Below are 18,801 nucleotides of genomic sequence, written 5' to 3' on the forward strand. Positions count from 1 at the left end.
TGGAGACACACCCTTGGTCTGGGAAGGGGGGTTGGGGAGCCTTCACGCCACCCCCCTCCCTGCCCAGGGGCGTCCCAGGCCCCTCCCTGCCCTGCCCAACCGTCACCACCCCCCAGAGGGCATAGTGCTCCACGGTGCCTCAGAGCCAGAGCCCCAGAGGGAACACAGCAGGCCGACAACCTGCAAGCCACAGTGGCTGCCCTTTGCGTGCTGCGAGGTGGAGGGCCCTGGGCGGGAAGCTGGCTGAGCCCCAAGACCCCGGGGGCCATGGGCGGGGAGCTGGTGCCGGGCCTGGGGGCCCTGCAGCGGCGAAAGCGCCTGCTGGAGCAGGAGAAGTGCCTGGCGGGCTGGGCGCTGGTGCTGGCGGGAACTGGCATTGGCCTGATGGTGCTGCACGCGGAGATGCTGTGGTTCGGGGGCTGCCCGGTGAGTGAAGCCCTGGTGCTGGGGCGCAGGAGGCGGGGGCCTGGACCCCTGGGTCTGAGGGAGGAGGAGGCGGGGTGCCTGGACCCCTGGGTCTGAGGGAGGAGGGGGATGGGGGTGTGGACTCCTGAGTTTGAGGGAGGAGGCGGCGGGCGGTGTGGGCCCCTGGGTCTGAAGGAGGAGGAGGCAGGGTGCCTGGACCCCTGGGTCTGAGGGAGGAGGGGGGAGCTGGACCCCTGGGTCTGAGGGAGGAGGGGGATGGGGGTGTGGACCCCTGGGTTTGAGGGAGAAGGAGGTGGGTGGTGTGGGCCCCTGGGTCTGAAGGAGGAGGAGGCGGGGTGCTCAGACTCCTAGGTCTGAGGAAGGAAGCGCAGGGGGTCTGGACTCGTGGGTCTGAGGGATGAGGGGGATGGGGGCGGGAACTTCTGGGTCTGGAACGGGAAAGGGCTTGGGGATTGGCTCCTGAGTCTTGGGAGAGTTACATGCTGGAGACTCTGCAAGAACAGGGCAAGATGACAGGGTTTCAGTCTTGGAAAGGGTTGACCTGAGAAGACTGAAGGTCCAGGACCCCCAGACTATTGAGTCTCCCAGGGGTGGATTAGGGGAGAGGTCACCCAGATTTGGTGCAGGGAGGGTGGGAAGGAAAACTGACTTCTTCTGGTAGGTGGAGGCTCCTCAGGTCCTTATCTAACCTCTAACCCAGGGCCACAGAAGCAAAGAGCAGAGCTCGGGAGAAACTGGCTGGGGGTGGAGGTGGGAAAGGGCCAATAAACTCATCCACCCGAGTCCCCAACGCTGAGGAACTCAGGTGTCCCGGAATCTGTATGGTACCTAGCCTGGGAAGTCCCTGAGGAGGAGGGAGCTGGGACTCCTGGGTCTGAGGGAGGAGGGGCTTCAGAGGGTCTGTGGGGATGAGGGAGCTGACTTTGACCATGGTGGTGAGTGGAGAGGAAAAGGACAGGTTGAACCAGGACGGGTCTCAGCAGGTTCCAGCACATTCCAGCCCTGGTCAGGGCAGCCATGCGGGCAGGCTGAGGACAGAGATCAGAATCAGGGTTCAAGGGGAGAGCAGAATTGCTCAACAGGAGAGATAGGTTTGGAGACCTGTCTGGGCTGAGAGCTGGGAAGAAGGTGGAAGGAGGCCTGGTTTGAAGGTTAGTTGGAAGGGTTCCTGAGCAATTGAGGCGCAGGCTGGATTTGCGGGTGGCTCTAAAGTGCCACATGGAGGTCGGGGCAGGCAGGCTTCCTCTGGCCAGGCCAGCCAAGGCAAGGGCAGCGGGCACTGGGGGGGTGGGGCCTCCGAACTCCATGCCAACAGGAAGCATGGCCAGGGCCTACCCACCGCTCCCACGCTCGGTACCCGCCCAGCAGAGGAGGTGGGGGTATGTGCCTGGGCCGGGGGTGGGGGGTGGGTACCTGGCCAGGCCACTGGCTGCGGCACTGAGACCCTGGGTTCACTGTGGCAGCTCCCCGGGGGGCGAGGGTTGAAATGCATGACCCCGAGGGTCCTGATCGTCAGCACCCTTTCTAGGGCTACCTTGGAACAACCATGACTTCTCCCCACCTCCATCTCAGGCTAAGGGACCCATCCTGCAGGGCCCCACAGACACCTGCTACCCAAGGGCATGGGCTGGAGGGGAGGGGGGTGCCAAACCCTGGGGGCACACAGAGATAGTGGTATCAGTGGGGTACAGGGAGAGGGATGACGAGGGGAACAGAGAGAGAGACAGAGATGGAGAGAGATGGGAGACACCCACAGAGACAGGTGCAGAAGGAGAAAAGAGAAGAGATTACATCTACTGGTGATGAACACTCAAAACCCAAACAGAAGGAGAAGACCAGAAAACTCAGAGTCAGAAATAGAGGTCAGGGTGCAAACAGGGCTGGGATTTAAAGGCAGGAGACCTGCAAAAACAGGACCACAGAGAAGTGAACTGTATTGGGGGGGAGGGTCATGTTTATGGGGTGGAGTTTGGGACAAACTAAAGAAAGAGACAAGGAAATGGGGAGCCAGAGAAGGATGAAGGAGGTGGGAGAAGGCTGGAGACAAGAGTCCCATTGTTCAGGGGCAGGGCAGGGGGGCAGGCCCCCCCTGGGAGCAGGAAACTGGCCCTCTTCCCCTGTTCAGAGGCAGGGCCTTAGCCAGCCCAGGGAAGCTGGCATCCGTGGTAGAAGAAACAGGTGTGTGCTGGGCTCGGCATGGGAGCCCAGGTGGCCCACTCCCCCTGATGACACCCCCCGCCCCAGGCAGGGGCTCCTTGCAGTCCTTCCTAGGGAATTCAGAAGTCTCGGTGCCTCTAAATCTCTCCCTCTAGAATTCTAGATTCTTCCAAGGTATTGCCACACAAAGAGAGGAAAAAAAAAAAAAAGAAAAAAACCTTACTTCTCTGTGGTTTCTGGAAGTGCTGTGCTTCCGGCCAGATCTGCCCTGGGCTTGGAGCCAGGAGAGAGGGCAGGAGGGAGGGGAAGAGACGACACAGGGGGCAGGACTGGGGGCCCTGTCTGCGCTGCGGCTGGAGCCTCAGGGACTCAGCCCCCTGAAGGAGAGAGAGTAGGGCAGGTGTCACTCATTCCTTGGGGACTGAATGATAGTTTCTAGGCTCCTCTGGAATTGGGTGGGGGCCAGCTGAAGTTGGCTTGCATGGCAGGACCAGTTGGGCAAGAAAGGAAGGGGAGGGGACCTTCTCTGGAGGCCAGATGTCTGTTTCTAGATCCCCTCCTCCCCATCTCATCAGGGCTGAGGAACTATTTTTGGTGGGAAAGGGAGCTGGGGCAATGGGAGTTTCAAGGAGTCCCTTCAGAGGTGTAGGTCTTAGGAAGAGAGCTGAAGAGGAGGGTGGACACCAGTGCCTGGGTCAGGGCTGTCCACCTGGGAAGGAAGAGATTACGCCCCTCGGAACCAGGTGATGGTTTTGAGACTTCCTTGGAACTGAGACATCAGCAGAAACTGGTTCAGCTGGGGAAGAAGGCGAGGAAATTGGGAATTGAGATGGGATGGAGGTTCAGAGGGAAGAGGCAACAGACCAGGTAGAACCTGAGCTCTCACTTCCCTTTTCTATCCCTCCCCAACAGTGGGCGCTCTACCTGTTCCTGGTTAAATGCATGATCAGCATTTCCACCTTCTTCCTCCTTTGCCTTATCCTGGCCTTTCACGCCAAAGAAGTCCAGGTAGGAGAGGCCTTGGCTCTGAGCCCCTTCCTCGCCGCCCCCCCAGCCCCCACCATGCGCTGTCAGCTCACACTTTCCATCCGTCTCCTTCTCCTCCTGAGTAATGAGGTTCCTCTACCCTGAGATGTGTCCACACCCTCCCCCGTCAGGAGGGGATGAACAGACAAGACAGACAAACAGACAGAGCCTCTTGGAGTAGCTTCAGCCTTCTGGCACCTGCAGCCCCCAGCCTCCCCTTGCATACGGCCCAGCCCAGCTCCCCAGGAATCTCTCCACCATCCCTGAGGCAGCCTCACCCCAGGCCCCACCTCCCCGATCCCAGTCTTCCATCCCTGGTTCATTTGCCATCAAGCCCAAGCCCAAGCAGCGCAAGATCCCAACAATGGGTCCTCAGGTCCTTCCCCACACCTGATCCCACCTCCCTGCCAATCTCCCCCCCACCCGCCCCATCCCTCACATCCCAGCCCCCATCTCCCTAGGTCCTGTTGCCCCACACCCCTTCCCCCACCCACCCCCAGTGCCTTCCGCTATGAAATGGGGGTTATTAAGGCGAAGTAAAGCCCCCTGCAGCACCAAGCACATAGGAAGTGCTCAGTAGTAAGTGCACATTATCAGTAATAATAATCATCCAAGCGGTTAAGTAACCTGGGTTTGTAGCCCAGCTGTGCTACTGCTGAGGGGCTGGGAACCAATCCCTTCACGTCTCTGGGCCTCAGTTTCCTTCTCTGTAAGATGGGGATAAACGAAAAACAAGCCAAACTCACTGCCATTGAGTCGATTCCGACTCATAGCGACCAACGCTGGGTTTCCAAGGCTGTAAATCTTTACAGAAGTAGATGGCCCCATCTTCCTTGTGCAGAGCGGCTGGTGGGTTTGAACTACTGACCTTCTGGTTAGCAGCCAAATGCCCTAACCACTATGCCACCAGAGCTCCTTTGGGATAAGAATCATGTAATCTCATAGTGTTGTGCCGTTCACTCGGTCATTGGAGGTCTAGGGCATGTGTCAGCCTGGCACACCTAACGTGCCTACTCAATGTGGGCTAACGTCGTACAATTACTACACCTGCCCGAAAAGACAGGCGGAGGCAGGGGCTCCTGGCTTGTGAGATGTGAGCTCCTTGGAGTCTTGGGGTTCTGTCTGTGCTGTTCATTCACCCTGTAATCTCGCGGCACATGGAACAGTGCCGTGCACACAGCAGGCGCTCAGTAAGTGTTCATGGGCTGGAAGTTCTGGAAGTGGACTGAAACTTGAGAGGCAGGGAGCGCGAAACCCCACCCCCACCCCCACCCCCACCCCCCGCCAGGTCCCTGCGCTATCAGCCCTCCACGTGTCTGCCCGGCCTGGGCGGGCGCACCCCCCTTATCTCGCAGTGCAGCGGGGCAGGCCTCGCCTGATCCTAGCTCCCTGTCGGACCCCTTTCCGCAGCTGTTCATGACGGACAACGGGCTCCGGGACTGGCGTGTGGCGCTGACTGGGCGGCAGGCGGTGCAGATCGTGGTGGAGCTCGTGATATGCGCGCTGCACCCGGCACCCGTGCGGGGACCGCTGTGCGCGCAGGGCGCAGGCGCGTCCCGGGGAGCGGTGCAGACCTGGCCTGGCTTCCTGAGCCAGGAGGAGGCGCTTCTGTCGCTGGCCATGCTGCTGCGGCTCTACCTGGTACCCCGCGCTGTGCTCCTGCGCAGCGGCGTCCTGCTCAACGCGTCCTACCGCAGCATTGGTGCGCTCAACCAAGTCCGCTTCCGCCACTGGTTTGTGGCCAAGCTGTACATGAACACGCACCCCGGCCGCCTGCTGCTCGGCCTCACGCTTGGCCTGTGGCTCACCACCGCCTGGGTGCTGTCGGTGGCCGAGAGGTGAGGGTGCTGGGGGGCCTGGAGGCCCTGGAGCGGCAGGCAGCCACCCACGGCCAGTCTGTGCGAAGGTGCAGGTTGGGAGACAAGCAGTGGAGAAAGCTCACCTTTTCCGGTCTCCTCCTGGCTGAGGCCTGTCTACGCCCTTATCTACAGGAGTGAGGAACCAAAGAGCCAGCCCCTGCCCTTCCTCCACCTGCAGTCTCCAGTCTACCAGCGTACACACAGACGTACACACAGACCCTAGGAAGCCCTTCCCTTCCGGCTTGAGTCTCCTCTGCCTTAGATTTCGCCAGGCATCTGTCTTGTCTCCAAACCCGGCCACTGGCGCCTGGCCAAGGATTGCATCCGCCTGGGAGGACAGGGAACTTTTTCTGAATTAGCACAGAGACACCGTAGGCGGTACATGTTACGCTGTCATAGAAGTGATTAGGGGCTGCTCAGGGAAAGAGTAAAGTCCCTGGGTGGCACAAAGGGTTTGTGCTTATCTCCATGAAGGTTGACAGTTCGAACCCACCCAGCAGCTCCATGGAGGAGCGTTCTGGTGATCTGTTTCCATAAAGATTTCAGCCAGGAATACCCTATGCAGCAACCCTCCACAGCAATGAGCTTGGTTTGGGGATTTTTTTGGATAAAGAATTCCCTGCAGGAATCAGGAAGGGATTCTAGGCTGTCCGCTAGATACTGTGTGACCTGGTACCGGCTGGGTCTGTTCCCTTTCAGAGTTTCAGTTTCTCTCTCAGAGAAACATACTGGGGAACAAAAACTAAACCCACAGCCACTGAGCTGAGACTCCCATAGGATTTCCAGTTGCCTCACCTTCCTCCCATGGAGCAGCTGGTGGGTTTAAACCACCAACTTTCTGGTTAACAGCCATACACCTTACCCATGTACCACCAGAGCTCCTGAGCTAGTGGCTTTCAAAGTGTGGTTCTGGGGCCAACAGCTTCACCTGGGAACTTGTTCCCTGTGCAGCTCCCCAAGCCCCACCCAGATGGACTGAATCAGAGACTCTGGGGGCGGGCCCAGCCATGGGTTTTAACAAGCCCTCCAGGTGACTTTAATGCTTGCTCTTGTTTGAGAACCTGTGGTTTAGTGCATCTGGCCAAGAATGACAGTTGGCTTCAGAACTTGCCTGAGTCGCTGTGTGACTGCTTACCCTCTCTGAGCCTCAGTTTCTTCATCTGCTAAATGGATGTTGATTTCCTTCATCTTTTACATTCTCCCTGGCAATTTCAATCTTTTGTGAGTTTTCAACTCTTTTCACCTCCCAGGAACTCAGTTTCCCCAATTGGGAAATTGGTCAGGATCAGGATTCATGAATGACTCCCCCTTCCCTCAAGTTTCTGAAAAATGGAGGAACAGGGAGAGTGTAAACCAAAAAAAGAAAAAAGAAAACCAAACCCACTGCCATCGAGTTGATTCTGACTCATAATGACCCTTTAGGACAGACCAGGAGCTCTGGTAGCATAGTGCCTAAGGCATTTGACTGTTAACCACAAGGCTGGTGGTTCAAACCCACCAGCCATGCCTCAGAAGGAAGATTGGGCAATCTACTTCCGTAGGGATACCGCTTCAGAAACCCAAGGAGGGGTTGCTGTGAATCGGCATTAACTTGACAGCAGTGAGTTTGGTTTTTTTTTTGAAGAACAGACTAGAACTGCCCCACAGGGACTCCATGGCTACAGTGGTAGCAGACTGTCTCATCTTTCCCCCACAGAGTGGCTGGTGGGTTTGAACTACTGACCTTTTGGTTAACAGCCCAGTGCTTTAACCACTACGACACCAACGCTCCTAAAGAGGGAGTTGAAGTCCACAATCCCAAGGCAGAAGTCTTTGAACTTGAATGCAGTTGGGAAGGGGGTGGGGTGAGGAGGATGGCTAGTTAACAATGCAGACTCAGGCCCCAGCCCTTGCAAGGCTAATTCCGTGGGTCTGAGGTGGGGCCCAGCCATCTCTGGGTGGCACAAAGTGGGTACCAGAAAGGTTGGCGGTTCACATCTGGGAAGAAAGTCCTGTTGATCTGCATCTGTAAAGATTACACTCAAGGGAACCCTATGCAGCAACTCTTCTCCATGGCACGTAGGGTTGCCATGCGTCGGAAGCCACTCGATGGCAACGGCTTGGGTTTGGTGTTTTGTTTCTGTGAAGTGAGGGGAGAGGAGGGCAGAGTCTTATCAGGCATTTTTGGAGTCTGGTAGTTCTGATAGGACCACCGCTAGGCCACAGAGCATCGTTTTGTGAAACAGAGAAAAGTGCCACTTCCTCTGGGAGATGGCAGCCCCTACCAGGGTGTGTGGCAAGTGGACCTCGGTCTGGGTTTCTGTCCCTTTTCACCACTTCAACCACACACTCCAAAAGCAGCAGCCCCAGACAGGCTTTGGAACGGGCCAGACCCAGGTTCAGATCCCACAGCCCAGAGAAGTTGAGCATCCTGCAGCCGAGTCAAATCTGACTCATAGCAACTCCTCCTTGGGTTTCCAAGGCAGTATCTCTGCAGAAGTAGAAGCAGATTGCCCCATCTTCCTTCCGAGGAGTGGCTGGTGGGTTTGAACCGCCAGACTGCTGGTTAGCAGTCAAATACCTTAGGCACTAGGCCACCAGAGCTTGGACAGAACAAGGACAGTCATCCTGGATGAGGGAAGCCATCAGCATGAGAAAGCTGACTGGAGTCCCTATCCTTATCACTTGGTTGGAGTGCTTCTTGGGGCTGTGGTGGGCATATTGCGGGGAAGGGTAGCAAGCAGACAGACACCTCTGGGGCAGGGTTTCAGAACTAACCCACCTTTCCCCGTAGACAGGCCATTAATGCCACGAGCCACCTTTTGGACACACTGTGGCTGATCCCCATCACATTTCTGACCATCGGCTACGGGGACGTGGTGCCAGGCACCATGTGGGGCAAGATCATCTGCCTCTGCACGGGGGTCATGGTGAGTACCGTCCCCTCAGGGGTCCTACGCCTGTCCCAGACTACTCATCCCTGTGTCCCGGAGGTCCTCAGCACCAGCACAAGCTCCCAGGGGCACCCCCGAGAAACTCAGTGTCCAGACCCCACCTCCATAGCCATGATTCTTCCAGGATCAAGACGTCCAGCCCCATTTCCTTTTCAGACTCAGGAATCCAACCTTCATGTCCTTGCTCTGTCCGGAACCTAGGACCACAGCCCTCCTTCTCCTGAGGGACCCAGGTCACTGACTTCCCAGCGCCATTTCCTTCCAGAATCTAGGAATCCAGTCCCCAGTCCCATGAAGGCTCAGGCACCCTGGATCCCACCTTCTAAAATGTCTAGGACTCAGACACCTCGTTTCTCAGCTGTAGGCTCCTCCAACCAAGAGTCAGCCGGTTGCTGTTGAGTCAATTCCAACTCATGGTGATCCAAGGTGTGTCAGAGCAGAGCTGTGTCCCTCAGGGTTTTCCATGGCCGCTTTGGCAGAGTAGATCAGCAGGCCCTTCTTCTAAGGCACCCTGGGTGGACTCGAACCACTCATCTTTGCATGAACAGCTGAGACATTAACTGTTTGCACCACTGTAAAGATGGCGTGACGGAGGCGTCTGACCCTAACTTCACAAGGGGGAGAGAGAATCGCCATCAACATCAGCCCAGAACTAATTTCTATGAGGTGGAGCTCAGACACGCCCCCACCTTGCAACCTTTTCACCAATTCTGACCTCAGCTGTACCTCCCACGGCACTCTCTGTATCTCTGTTGGGTTTGATGATTCCTTGCAGTGGCCACACAGAACTCACAGATAATACCCACAGCGATGGGGTTTATTAGGGAAGTAACAGGTAATGATTCAGGATCAGGATCAACTCAGGATACAGTTCTTCAATCAGGACAGCCTCTTCCCAGCAGTCCACACAGGCATGTCTCTCTCTGGCTCTCAGCCTCGCGTCCCCTTGGCCTCTGCCCTGACTGAGCAAGCTCTTTTAGCTCTGCCCATAAATGCCTAGAGGCAGCTCACTCCACCAGCAAGCCTCCTGCCGGAGGTGCTCAGACTCCCCGCTGTGTGGGTCCAGACGCCCAACTCACCTCCGCCCGCCTTCTCCTGGCTCTGCTACCACCGTGTCTCTGCCATTGCGTCCTGCTGTCTCAGCAAGGTGTTCCAGCTCCCTCTCTGTCTCCTGGGTCAAGGAGGTTCTCAGCAAAGGGTCCCAGGTCCAAAGGGCATGCTCCTCTCCCATCTCTCCTTGCTGGTACTCGGGTTCACCCCGCATCCCTCACCATCCCGTCTCTGGAATGACTCATTTTAAGCCTAGCAGGATGGTCAGACTGACCAATCTCAGTGTTAGGGTTCCATACACCTTATTTGCATAGTCCCACCCCCCACAAGGGTTTACATTATTAATATGCTTTCTGATCCCCTTGATTGGCCACAAGTACCACATTTGCATAGTCCCACCCACTCATTTGGTGGGAGTTCGAAAGATGATGGCTAGAAGGGCCACATTAAGTAATTCACTGCAGTGGTCGTACCACTCAGGACCTCTGGTAGCATAGTGGCTAAGGCACTTGACTGCTAACCAGAAGGCTGGTGGTTCAAACCCACCGGCCACTCCTCAGAAGGAAGATGGGAAAATCTACTTCCGTAATGATACTGCCTCGGAAACCCAAGGAGGGGTCACTATGAATCAGTCCCACTCAACGGCAAACAACAAACACCACCACCAACACAACCACTCAGTGACTCCAGCCTTCTTCAGGACCCAGAAATTCAGTCTCCCAGCCCCCAGCCCCTATAAGGCCACAGAGTCTAGTCATCAAGAGCATGCTTGAAGGGCTGCCTGGGATCAAATCCTGCTTCTGCCATTTCCCAGCTGGCTTAGGGAAGCCATGTAACCTCTCTGTGCCTCAGTCTTCCTCATCTGTAAAACTAGTCTACCAATACTAGTGCATTCTTTACGGGAGTGCTGCGATCAGTGAGTTAAACTATGGAAAAGGCTTCAAACAGTGCACATAGCAAGTGCTCAGTAAATGAGGAAGGGGGAGACCCGTTACGTTATTGGTCCCAGGTACTCAGCAGCCCCCATTCCAGCCCCTGTGCCCTCAAGGACTGTTACAGGGGCTCTCCCACCCCAGACTCAAGCCTCCTCCTCAGAGTCTGCCTCCCCCTGCATCCAGCCCTCCCCGCCCTTCCTCCTTTAGCCCCAGGCTTCCAGCTCCCCCCACCCAACCCCTAGCCCCCTCCAGAATCTGGCACCAGATGCTTTGGCCTTCACCTCTCCATGAGATCTAGTTCCCTACACCTTCATGGACCCAAGCCACCAGCCCCCTGACGCTGTCCCAAGATAACCAAAGAAAGACAGGCCAGGCATCCCCAGAACCAATGTGTCTGATTGTTAAAGTGTTCTGATTGGTCAAGAGCAGAACACCTGGCTCTGAGGGGCGGTGCTTCAGAGGAGGAAGGAACCGAGGTCACAGAGTCATTGGGATTTGATGGGCAGATGTGAAGGATCTAAGAGGTCCCTGAGTGATGCAGACCATTTGCCCTGGGCCACTCATGAAAAGGTTCTGAGTCCGTCCTGCGGTGCCACAGAAGAAATGCCTGGTGACCTGCTTCCATAAAGATGAATTAAGTCAACTCCGTCTCCTAGCAACCCTATAGGACTGGGTCGAATTGCCGCATCGGGCAATTTGTGGTCTTTATGGAAGCAGACTGCCACATCTTTCTCCCCTGGACGCGCTGGTGGGTTCAAACCACTGACCTTTCAGTTAGCAGCCGGGTGCTTTAACCATTGTACCGTCACAATGGTTCAGCTCCTCAGTTCAGCTCCACTCCACAAGAAATGAGTTAGAATTGACTTGATGGCAAAGAACTGGTGTTTTTTGTTTTTTTTTTTTAAAGAAAGGCTCGAGGGCCTTGGGAGCAGGAAGGGAGGAGGGTGGATGAACGTTTGACTCAGGTGCTCAGGCAGGTGAGGCAGCACGTGGCCAGGGCTGTGAGTTGTCTGGGACGGAGGCTGGGCAGAGGCAGGGTATGGAGGCAGGAGGCCTAGACCTTGGAAGGCCTTGAACTAAGTTCAGGACAGTGGGAGCCTAGCTGAGGGGGTGTGGCAGGGTCATAACTGAGTGTTAGGTCCCTCTGGGGTCAGGGTGGGGGCAGCAGGAGGCTGGAGGTGGTCCAGGAGAGGAGGGAGGGCCAGAGCTGGGGCAGAGGCTGTGAGGGTGGGGGAGGGGGAGCCCCTGATGGTGGCTGGAGCTGGTGACCCACGGCATGTGAGAGGAAAGGTTCCTGCCGAAGCCCAAGGCCCCGAGCCCAGCCCGGGCACCAGCCCCTTTCCCCTCCTATGAAAACAGAATTCTGATCCTGTGAACACGAGGCCCCAGATTTGGCCTCAGATCCCTGCCCCACCATTTCCGAGCTGTGGGACCTCGGTCCCCTGTCTGAGCCTCAGTTTGCGCGTCTGCGGGTGGAGGGCGGTCATACCTGTAGAGAGGGGTCAAGGAGAGATGGCGGCAGGGCTAGCCCACAGAGCTCACAGCGCCCGCTGTACCCACAGGGAGTGTGCTGCACAGCCCTGCTGGTGGCCGTGGTGGCCCGGAAGCTGGAGTTTAACAAAGCCGAAAAGCACGTGCACAACTTCATGATGGACATCCAGTACACCAAGGAGGTGAGGGCGGGCCTGCAGCACCGCGACCACATCCCCGCCAGCGAGAGCCCGGAAGCCAGGAAGCCCCGCTCCTCCTCAGTCAGCCGGGGGAGCGCAGCCCCCAGTTCCCTGGGCCCCCGCAGTCGCAGTCGGCGCCGCCCCGCCCGCCTCCCTCACCCCGCCTCCGCTGACGCTGGGCCACCTGTCCCCAGATGAAGGAGTCCGCTGCCCGAGTGCTGCAGGAGGCTTGGCTGTTCTACAGACACACACGCAGGAGGGACTCTGGAGGCGCCCGGAGGCATCAGCGCAGGCTGCTGGCCGCCATCAACACGTGAGGGCCTCGCTGCGTGTCCACGTGCACACCTGTGTTCACAGCCCCTCCTCTTTCTGTCCAGTGTGTGCACACGCCTGTGTGTGCATGTGTCTGCACCCCCTTGTCCAGGTCAGGACACCCACAGTGGGTCTGAACACACATCCGCTTGCATCCGACAGTGATGGGTTTTTTTCTAATAGTATTAGATCTAATGTAACAGTGACTTTTAAAAATAGAATTAGATCTACTGTAAGGTGCTTTGGTGGTGCAGTGTCTAAGGCATTTGACTGTTAATCAGAAGGTCGGTAGTTCAAACCCACCACCCACTCTGCGGAAAGCAGACTGGGTGATCTACTTCCCTAAAGATGTACAGTCATGGAAACCCAAATTCTGCTATGAATCAGAGTGGACTCAATGGCAGTGAGTTTAGAGCCACTGTTACCTAACAAATTACCTTTAAATTTCACAGCTCAAAGCACCAAAAAAACAAAAAATCAAACTCACTCACATCGAGTCAATTCCAGCTCATGTTGTTGTTATGTGCCATCGAGTCTTAGCGACTCCTCCTTGGGTTTCTGAGGCAGTATCACTATGGAAGTAGATTGCCCAACCTTCCTTCCGAGGAGTGGCTGGTGGATTTGAACCTCCAGCCTTCTGGTTAGCAGTCAAGTGCCTTAGGTACTATGCTACCAGAGCTCCCAATTCCAGCTCATAGCGACCCCCATTGGATTTCCAAGGCTATAAATCTTTACAGAAGTAGAGTGCCCCATCTTCCTTCTGCAGAATGGCTGGTGGATTTGAACCATCAACCTTCTAGTTAGCAGCCAAATGCCCTATCCACTATGCCACTAGAGCTCAGAACACCACATATTTATATCTCACATGGTTTCCAAGGGTCATGAACTCAGGAGCAGCATAACTGGATGTTTCTTGCTTAGCTCCTCTCATGAGGCTGTGGTCCAGAGCTGTGTGTGCATGTTTGATGGTGTATCCATGCGTGTCTCAGTGTCTGTGGGTTTGTGACCTCAGTCTGGGTACCTGGCTACCTGGGTCTCTACCAGGGCTAGGCCCAGGGTGCAGCCACTCTCTCCCACCCCTCAGCTCTCTGTACTGTGTCTGTGGTGGGGGGGGCTCTCCTCCCCTTATCCACTCTTGAGCTCGGGCCACATCTGGGGACTGGGCTTATCTGAGAACTGGTCCACCACTTCCTCTTCCCAGGTTCCGCCAGGTGCGGCTGAAACACCGGAAACTCCGGGAACAAGTGAACTCCATGGTGGACATCTCCAAGGTACTGGAGTCCTGTGGGAGGGGGTCTGGAGGAAGGGTGGGCTGGGGCCACTGGCCGGGAAATCTGGCCTAGAATGGGGGCCACATAAGACCTGGCCCACAGAAGCTCAACAAACGTTTGTGATTGTGATTGAAGGCAGAGTTTCTGAAACACATTGAAGGCATCCGAAGCCAGACCAGTGCCTTTGAGCTGATTCTGGCTCATGGTGCCATGTGTGCTGATTTTTCAGCAGATCACCAGGCATTTCTTCCAAGGCACCTTGAGTGGATTCAAATCTCCAATCTCTTTGTTGGCAGCTGTTTGTACCACCCAGGGACCATTTATGACAGAGATCCTTTTTAAATGACAAAAAAGGAAAAAAGAAATCGTGCAAAGAACACCCCTGTGTTTGATTTGTAATTATTTTTATTGTCAAGTTACTTACCAAAACCAAACTAAACCCATTGCCATAGTCAGTTCTGACTCACAGCGCCCCTAGAGGACACAGTAGAACTGCCCCACAGGGTTTCCAAGACTAGAAGTCTTTACAGAAGCAGACTGCCACATTTTTCTCCCAAGGAGCAGCTGGTGGGTTCGAACCACCGACCTTTCAGTTAGCAGCCGTGCACTTAATCACTGCACCACCAAGCCTCCTTAAGTTCCTTCTATGTGGACAGCAATAAAACTCCTTCCAGCTACAATGCATATATAACAATGAAACCCAAAGCAAATTTACAAACCAAGTTCAAACATAGAAGGCAAAACCAATAAAAAATTCAAGCTGCCTACCTGAGTAGGAACACAGCTAACATTGTACTGAAGCTTAGACTCTTGTTATCCCAGTGGGGTGTCCACAGTTACTTTCGGCAAGCTGGCATGGTGCCAGCTTAGCCACCCTTTCTTCTTTTGCAATCACTTGATTCTGCCAGCACTCGGGACAGTGATGTCACGCCACCTTGGCTAGTCACACATAGCCTTTGGCTTATCCAGGGGCTTTGCTTTTTCTCATTAGTCCACAACTGTTCAAACAGTGGTAAACACAGTGACAGAGGCAGGTCCCCCAAGCTTCAGGCTAGGCCTTGGTGAGGAGGTGGTGGCCCAGATCTGCCAGAAACGGCAAGTTGTGATTTCTGAAGGTGACTGTGGTAGTTAAGGTTGTGTATCAACTTGGCTGGGCCATGGTTTGGAGTGTCTGGGCAACTGGATGTAATTATTCCCGATGAAAAGATTGTAATCACCTCCAGGGTGGAATCTGCTGTGAGCAGCTAAGTAGCTGCCTAGCAGGTGTGGCCCGCTCTCAGTATATAGCAAAAAGCTTTGAGAAAGGTCTCTAGCTTTTGGCCCATTCTGCATTTGGCTGAGTCATCATCTCAGTGGCTGCCATGTTGCCTGCCCGTCTTGGGACTGTTCCTGGACTTGAACTAGTGGCCTGCAATGTCGTCTCCTGATCTTGGGACTGTACCCTTCTACCTGTCGATCTTGGGTTTGTCAGCCTCAGCAGCCAGCTGCTGCATGAGTTACAAGAAGCCTCCAGCCCCAATGGGCCTGGAGCAAGAGGCAGAGCTGAAGCCCAAGGTCAAGGGGCCTTCACCCATCCCCTAAAGCTGGGACTTTGAACACAGACTTCTAACCTCATAAACTGTAATAGAATAAATTCCTATTTGTAAAGCCATCCACTTGTGGTGTGGCTGTTAAAGCAGCACTTGGGAACCAAGATGATTATCAAGCCAAAAACCCAGAAATGAAGAATTTCTATTGAGGTGAAAAAAAGAAATTACATAGCAAGTTCACAAACCACTGAGGATGAAGCTGTGAATGTAGTCAAAGGGCTGTCTGGAGCCAACAAGGCCATGAGTGAGCACGTAATGAATGCCTGCTGTATAGGAGGCCTGAGTTCCATTCCCAGCCCGTGCACCCTATGCCCAGCCACCGCCTACCTGTCAGCAAAGGTTTGTAAGTTGCTCTGATGGTGAACAGGCTCCAATGGAGCTTCTAGACTGAGAGAGACTGGAAGAAAGGCCTGGTCATCTAGTTCTGAGAATCAGCCAGTGGAAACCCTATAGGGCATAAGGGCCCCATCAGCAACAGGTCAGGGGCCTGGTGCAGGACCGGACAGCATCTCGTTCCATTGTGCGCAGAGTCACCAGGAGTCGAAGGCCGACTTGACTGCAGCTAACGACTGTGTTCCAGGCTCGATTCTAGGTGCTGCCCTGAGCATGTCATGTAACAGCTCTGGGCCTCAGTTTCCTCCCTGTAGAATGGGAACAAGATTCCTAACCCCATGGCTTTTGGGAGGATTATAAACCATGCAAGGAGCCCTGGTGGTGTGGTGGTTAAGTGCTCGGCCGCTAACTGGAAAGTCGGCAGTTGGAACCCACCAGCCACTCAGTGGGAAGAAGGTGGCAGTTGGCTTCTGTAAAGATTGTTGTTGTTGTTGTTGTTTGCCGTCCAGTCGGCCCCGACTCATAGCGACCCCTCCTTGGGTTTCCGAGGCAGTATCACTATGGAAGTAGGATTGCCCAACCTTCCTTCCGAGCAGTGGCTGGTGGGTTTGAACCGCCAGCCTTCTGGTAAGCAGTCAAGTGCCTTAGGCACTGGAAACCCAATGGGGCAGTTCTCCTCTGTCCTCTAGGGGCACTGTGTGTCGGAATAGACTAGATGGCAGTGGGTTTGGTTTGGGCTCTGCTTGGGTAGAGATTGACAGCCTTGGAACCCTGTGGGGCAGTTGTGTATAACATAGGCAAGAAAGCCCCTGGCAATGTCCCTGGGATGTGGTAGGTGGTCAGTGGTACCACTATCACTGGATGATCTTCAAAACCTGTGCTGTTAGTTGCTTTTGAGTTGATTTCAACCCCAGTGACCCCACATGTGTCATCATGAGTGGAACTGCTCCAGAGGGTTCTCAAGGCTGTGACCTTTCGGAAGCAGGTCACCAGGCCTGTCTTCCAAGACCCCTCAGCGTGGGTTCCAGCCACCCACCAATCTTTTGGCACGTGGTCGAGCCTCTTGGGCCACCCGGAGATTACTTAGTAGACGCCGGCTCTGTTGCCTGCCTGGGCTGCTGACCCTCGACCCTCTCTGCCTCCCCAGATGCACATGATCCTGTGTGACTTGCAGCTGGGCCTGAACAGCTCCCACCGGGTGTTGGAGAAGCGCATCGAGGTGCTGGCGGGCAAGCTGGATGCCCTGACCGACCTGCTCAGTACTGCCCTGGGGCCGCGGCAGCTTCCAGAATCCAGCCAGGAGACCACGTAGCTGGTGAGGGGGCTGGGACTCAGGCAGGAAGGTGTCCTGGAGGAAGTGCCAGTGGCCAGCGCCCTGTGTGGCTCAGGGGGTGGGGGTGGCCCGGAGACAAGGTCACCGTTGCTCTTCCGCTCCAGCTCTGTCTGGAGGAAAAGAGTCTGAGTTGGGAGCTGGGCCAGTGGGGAGGGAAGGAGACGTCCATTTCCCCCGCCCCCCGGCACTGACCTTCCATGTCTTCCTCTCCCTTTCTTTGCTTGGCCTCTGTCTCTCTCTGCCTGTCCCTGGGCTCCGTCCATCCTTCTGAATGCCACCTGTACCCTGGTTTGTGGTCCCTGGGAACACTGACCCTCCTCATTCTTCCTCTGTCCACCTGGTCTTTGTCTTTCTCCAACTTGCTGTCTCCCTCCTCTTCTTTCTCTGGTTTCTGCCCTGCCTGTCCACTTGTCTCTCTGTTGTCTGTCTCTCCAGGACCCACGGAGGAAGAACCAGATTACTTGTCCAGGGGATGAGGTCAAGGATATTGGCCCTGCAACTCCTGACCCAACAGCCCCTCCCTCAGATAAAGCACCTCCAGTGTGAGGACTGAAGGGGCCCGCCTCAGGGTGGGTTGACTCCCTGGTGGCTGCTGGAGGCAACATTGGCTTAAGGAGGGAAGCCTTGGCCCAACCCTACAGCCCCAACTGGGAAAATGGTCACCCTCCTCATGCACACACATACCTTCATGGAAAATTTTCACACTGTGCTGCCAGCCACTCTGCAGAAGGCAGACTGGGCAATCTACTTCTGTAAAGATTTACCACCTTGAAAACCCAAAGGGGGTTGCTATGAGTCGGCATTGACTTGAATGCAGTGAGTTGCTTTTTGGTATGCTGCTATAGACACGATGGAAGTGGAGGTGTCTAAGGAGTTGGGACTCCTGGGTCCTAGGGTAGGAGGGAGTCCTGGATCCTGGGGAGCTCAAGGAACAGGGCCTGGGTTGGGGGGAGGAGGCAGGAGGCGCCCCCACTCCCCACCCAGTGGAAGAGCAAGGAAGACACCATTTTTTTCCAGCTCTGCAGAGACTATCTGGCAGGGGGTGGGAGGGCCAGCCTGCCAGTGTCTGCTCTTGTCTTTGTAATAAATATAAAACAAAGTCAGAAGATGTTGCTGTTTTTTTTAAAACACATGCAGACTCCAAACAGGCAGGTCATTCAGTTAAAAAAAACTTGCTCCCTCTGAACCTCAGACTCCCCACCATCAAACAGAGGGCATCCCTTAAGTGTCTTCCCAGCTCTGCAGCCTGGAAGTCCTTAACACACACACACACACACACACACACACACACATCACATACAACACACATACCAGGCCAGCCTCTGGGGTTAAGACAAGGGCTTCAAATTCCGGCCAATTAGAGTCCAAATCCCAGCTGTGGGACTGCAGAAACAACAAGGAGGCCACATGTTCCGACCTCTTCTAACCCCACAAAAGGAAGACAGAGTCACCATCAATAACCCAAGGCCTATTCTTGCCAGGCCAGACATGCCGCCTCCCTCCAGCCCTTTCACCAACCGTTCCTCCCAAAGCACCCACCACCTCTCCTCTGGGTTCGATAATTCGCTGCAGTGGCCACGCAGAACTCACAGATTACGGGGTTTATTAGGGAAGCACCAGGCTACAATTCAAGTTCAGGAAAAACGCTCAGTGTCTCTCCCAGCCCACCGTCTCTCAGCCAAGTCTCTCACAGTGTCTCCCCCAGCAGTGCATGTCCCTCAGTGTCTCACTCAGCAAGGCATGTCTCTTGCATCTCTTTCCCAGCAGCACGTGTCTCTTTCAGGAGCGCGTGTCTCTTTCAGCAGCACATCTTCCTCAACCAGCAGTCAGTGCGAGTTCTGCCTCTAGCAGGCCTCCTTTTGAGCCCGGCAGGGTGGTCAAACTGGCCAATCATAGCATCAGAACTC

General features: G+C 55.3%; 1 protein-coding gene across 1 annotated transcript; it reads left to right on the plus strand.

Moving 5' to 3' along the window:
* Positions 1-267: 267 nt before the first annotated feature.
* Positions 268-16,873, plus strand: KCNN4 (potassium calcium-activated channel subfamily N member 4). Its single transcript, XM_007942925.2, has 8 exons — positions 268-426; positions 3,496-3,591; positions 5,020-5,447; positions 8,242-8,377; positions 11,949-12,059; positions 12,251-12,369; positions 13,570-13,639; positions 16,709-16,873. The coding sequence occupies exons 1-8, from the start codon at positions 268-270 to the stop codon at positions 16,871-16,873; spliced, it is 1,284 nt and encodes a 427-aa protein (XP_007941116.1).
* The last annotated feature ends 1,928 nt before the right edge of the window (positions 16,874-18,801 follow it).

Source organism: Orycteropus afer, unplaced genomic scaffold (genome assembly GCF_000298275.1).
Source record: "Orycteropus afer afer isolate SDZICR_OR568_19922 unplaced genomic scaffold, OryAfe1.0 scaffold00099, whole genome shotgun sequence".
NCBI classification, from domain to species: domain Eukaryota; kingdom Metazoa; phylum Chordata; class Mammalia; order Tubulidentata; family Orycteropodidae; genus Orycteropus; species Orycteropus afer.

Bases quoted from the DNA above. Each gene is read 5' to 3' on its own strand.
- KCNN4 (XM_007942925.2), top strand. From the start codon at position 268: ATGGGCGGGGAGCTGGTGCCGGGCCTGGGGGCCCTGCAGCGGCGAAAG. The intron at 3,592-5,019 runs GTAGGAGAGGCC...CCCTTTCCGCAG, and splicing joins TTCACGCCAAAGAAGTCCAG to CTGTTCATGACGGACAACGG. The intron at 13,640-16,708 runs GTACTGGAGTCC...CTGCCTCCCCAG, and splicing joins CCATGGTGGACATCTCCAAG to ATGCACATGATCCTGTGTGA.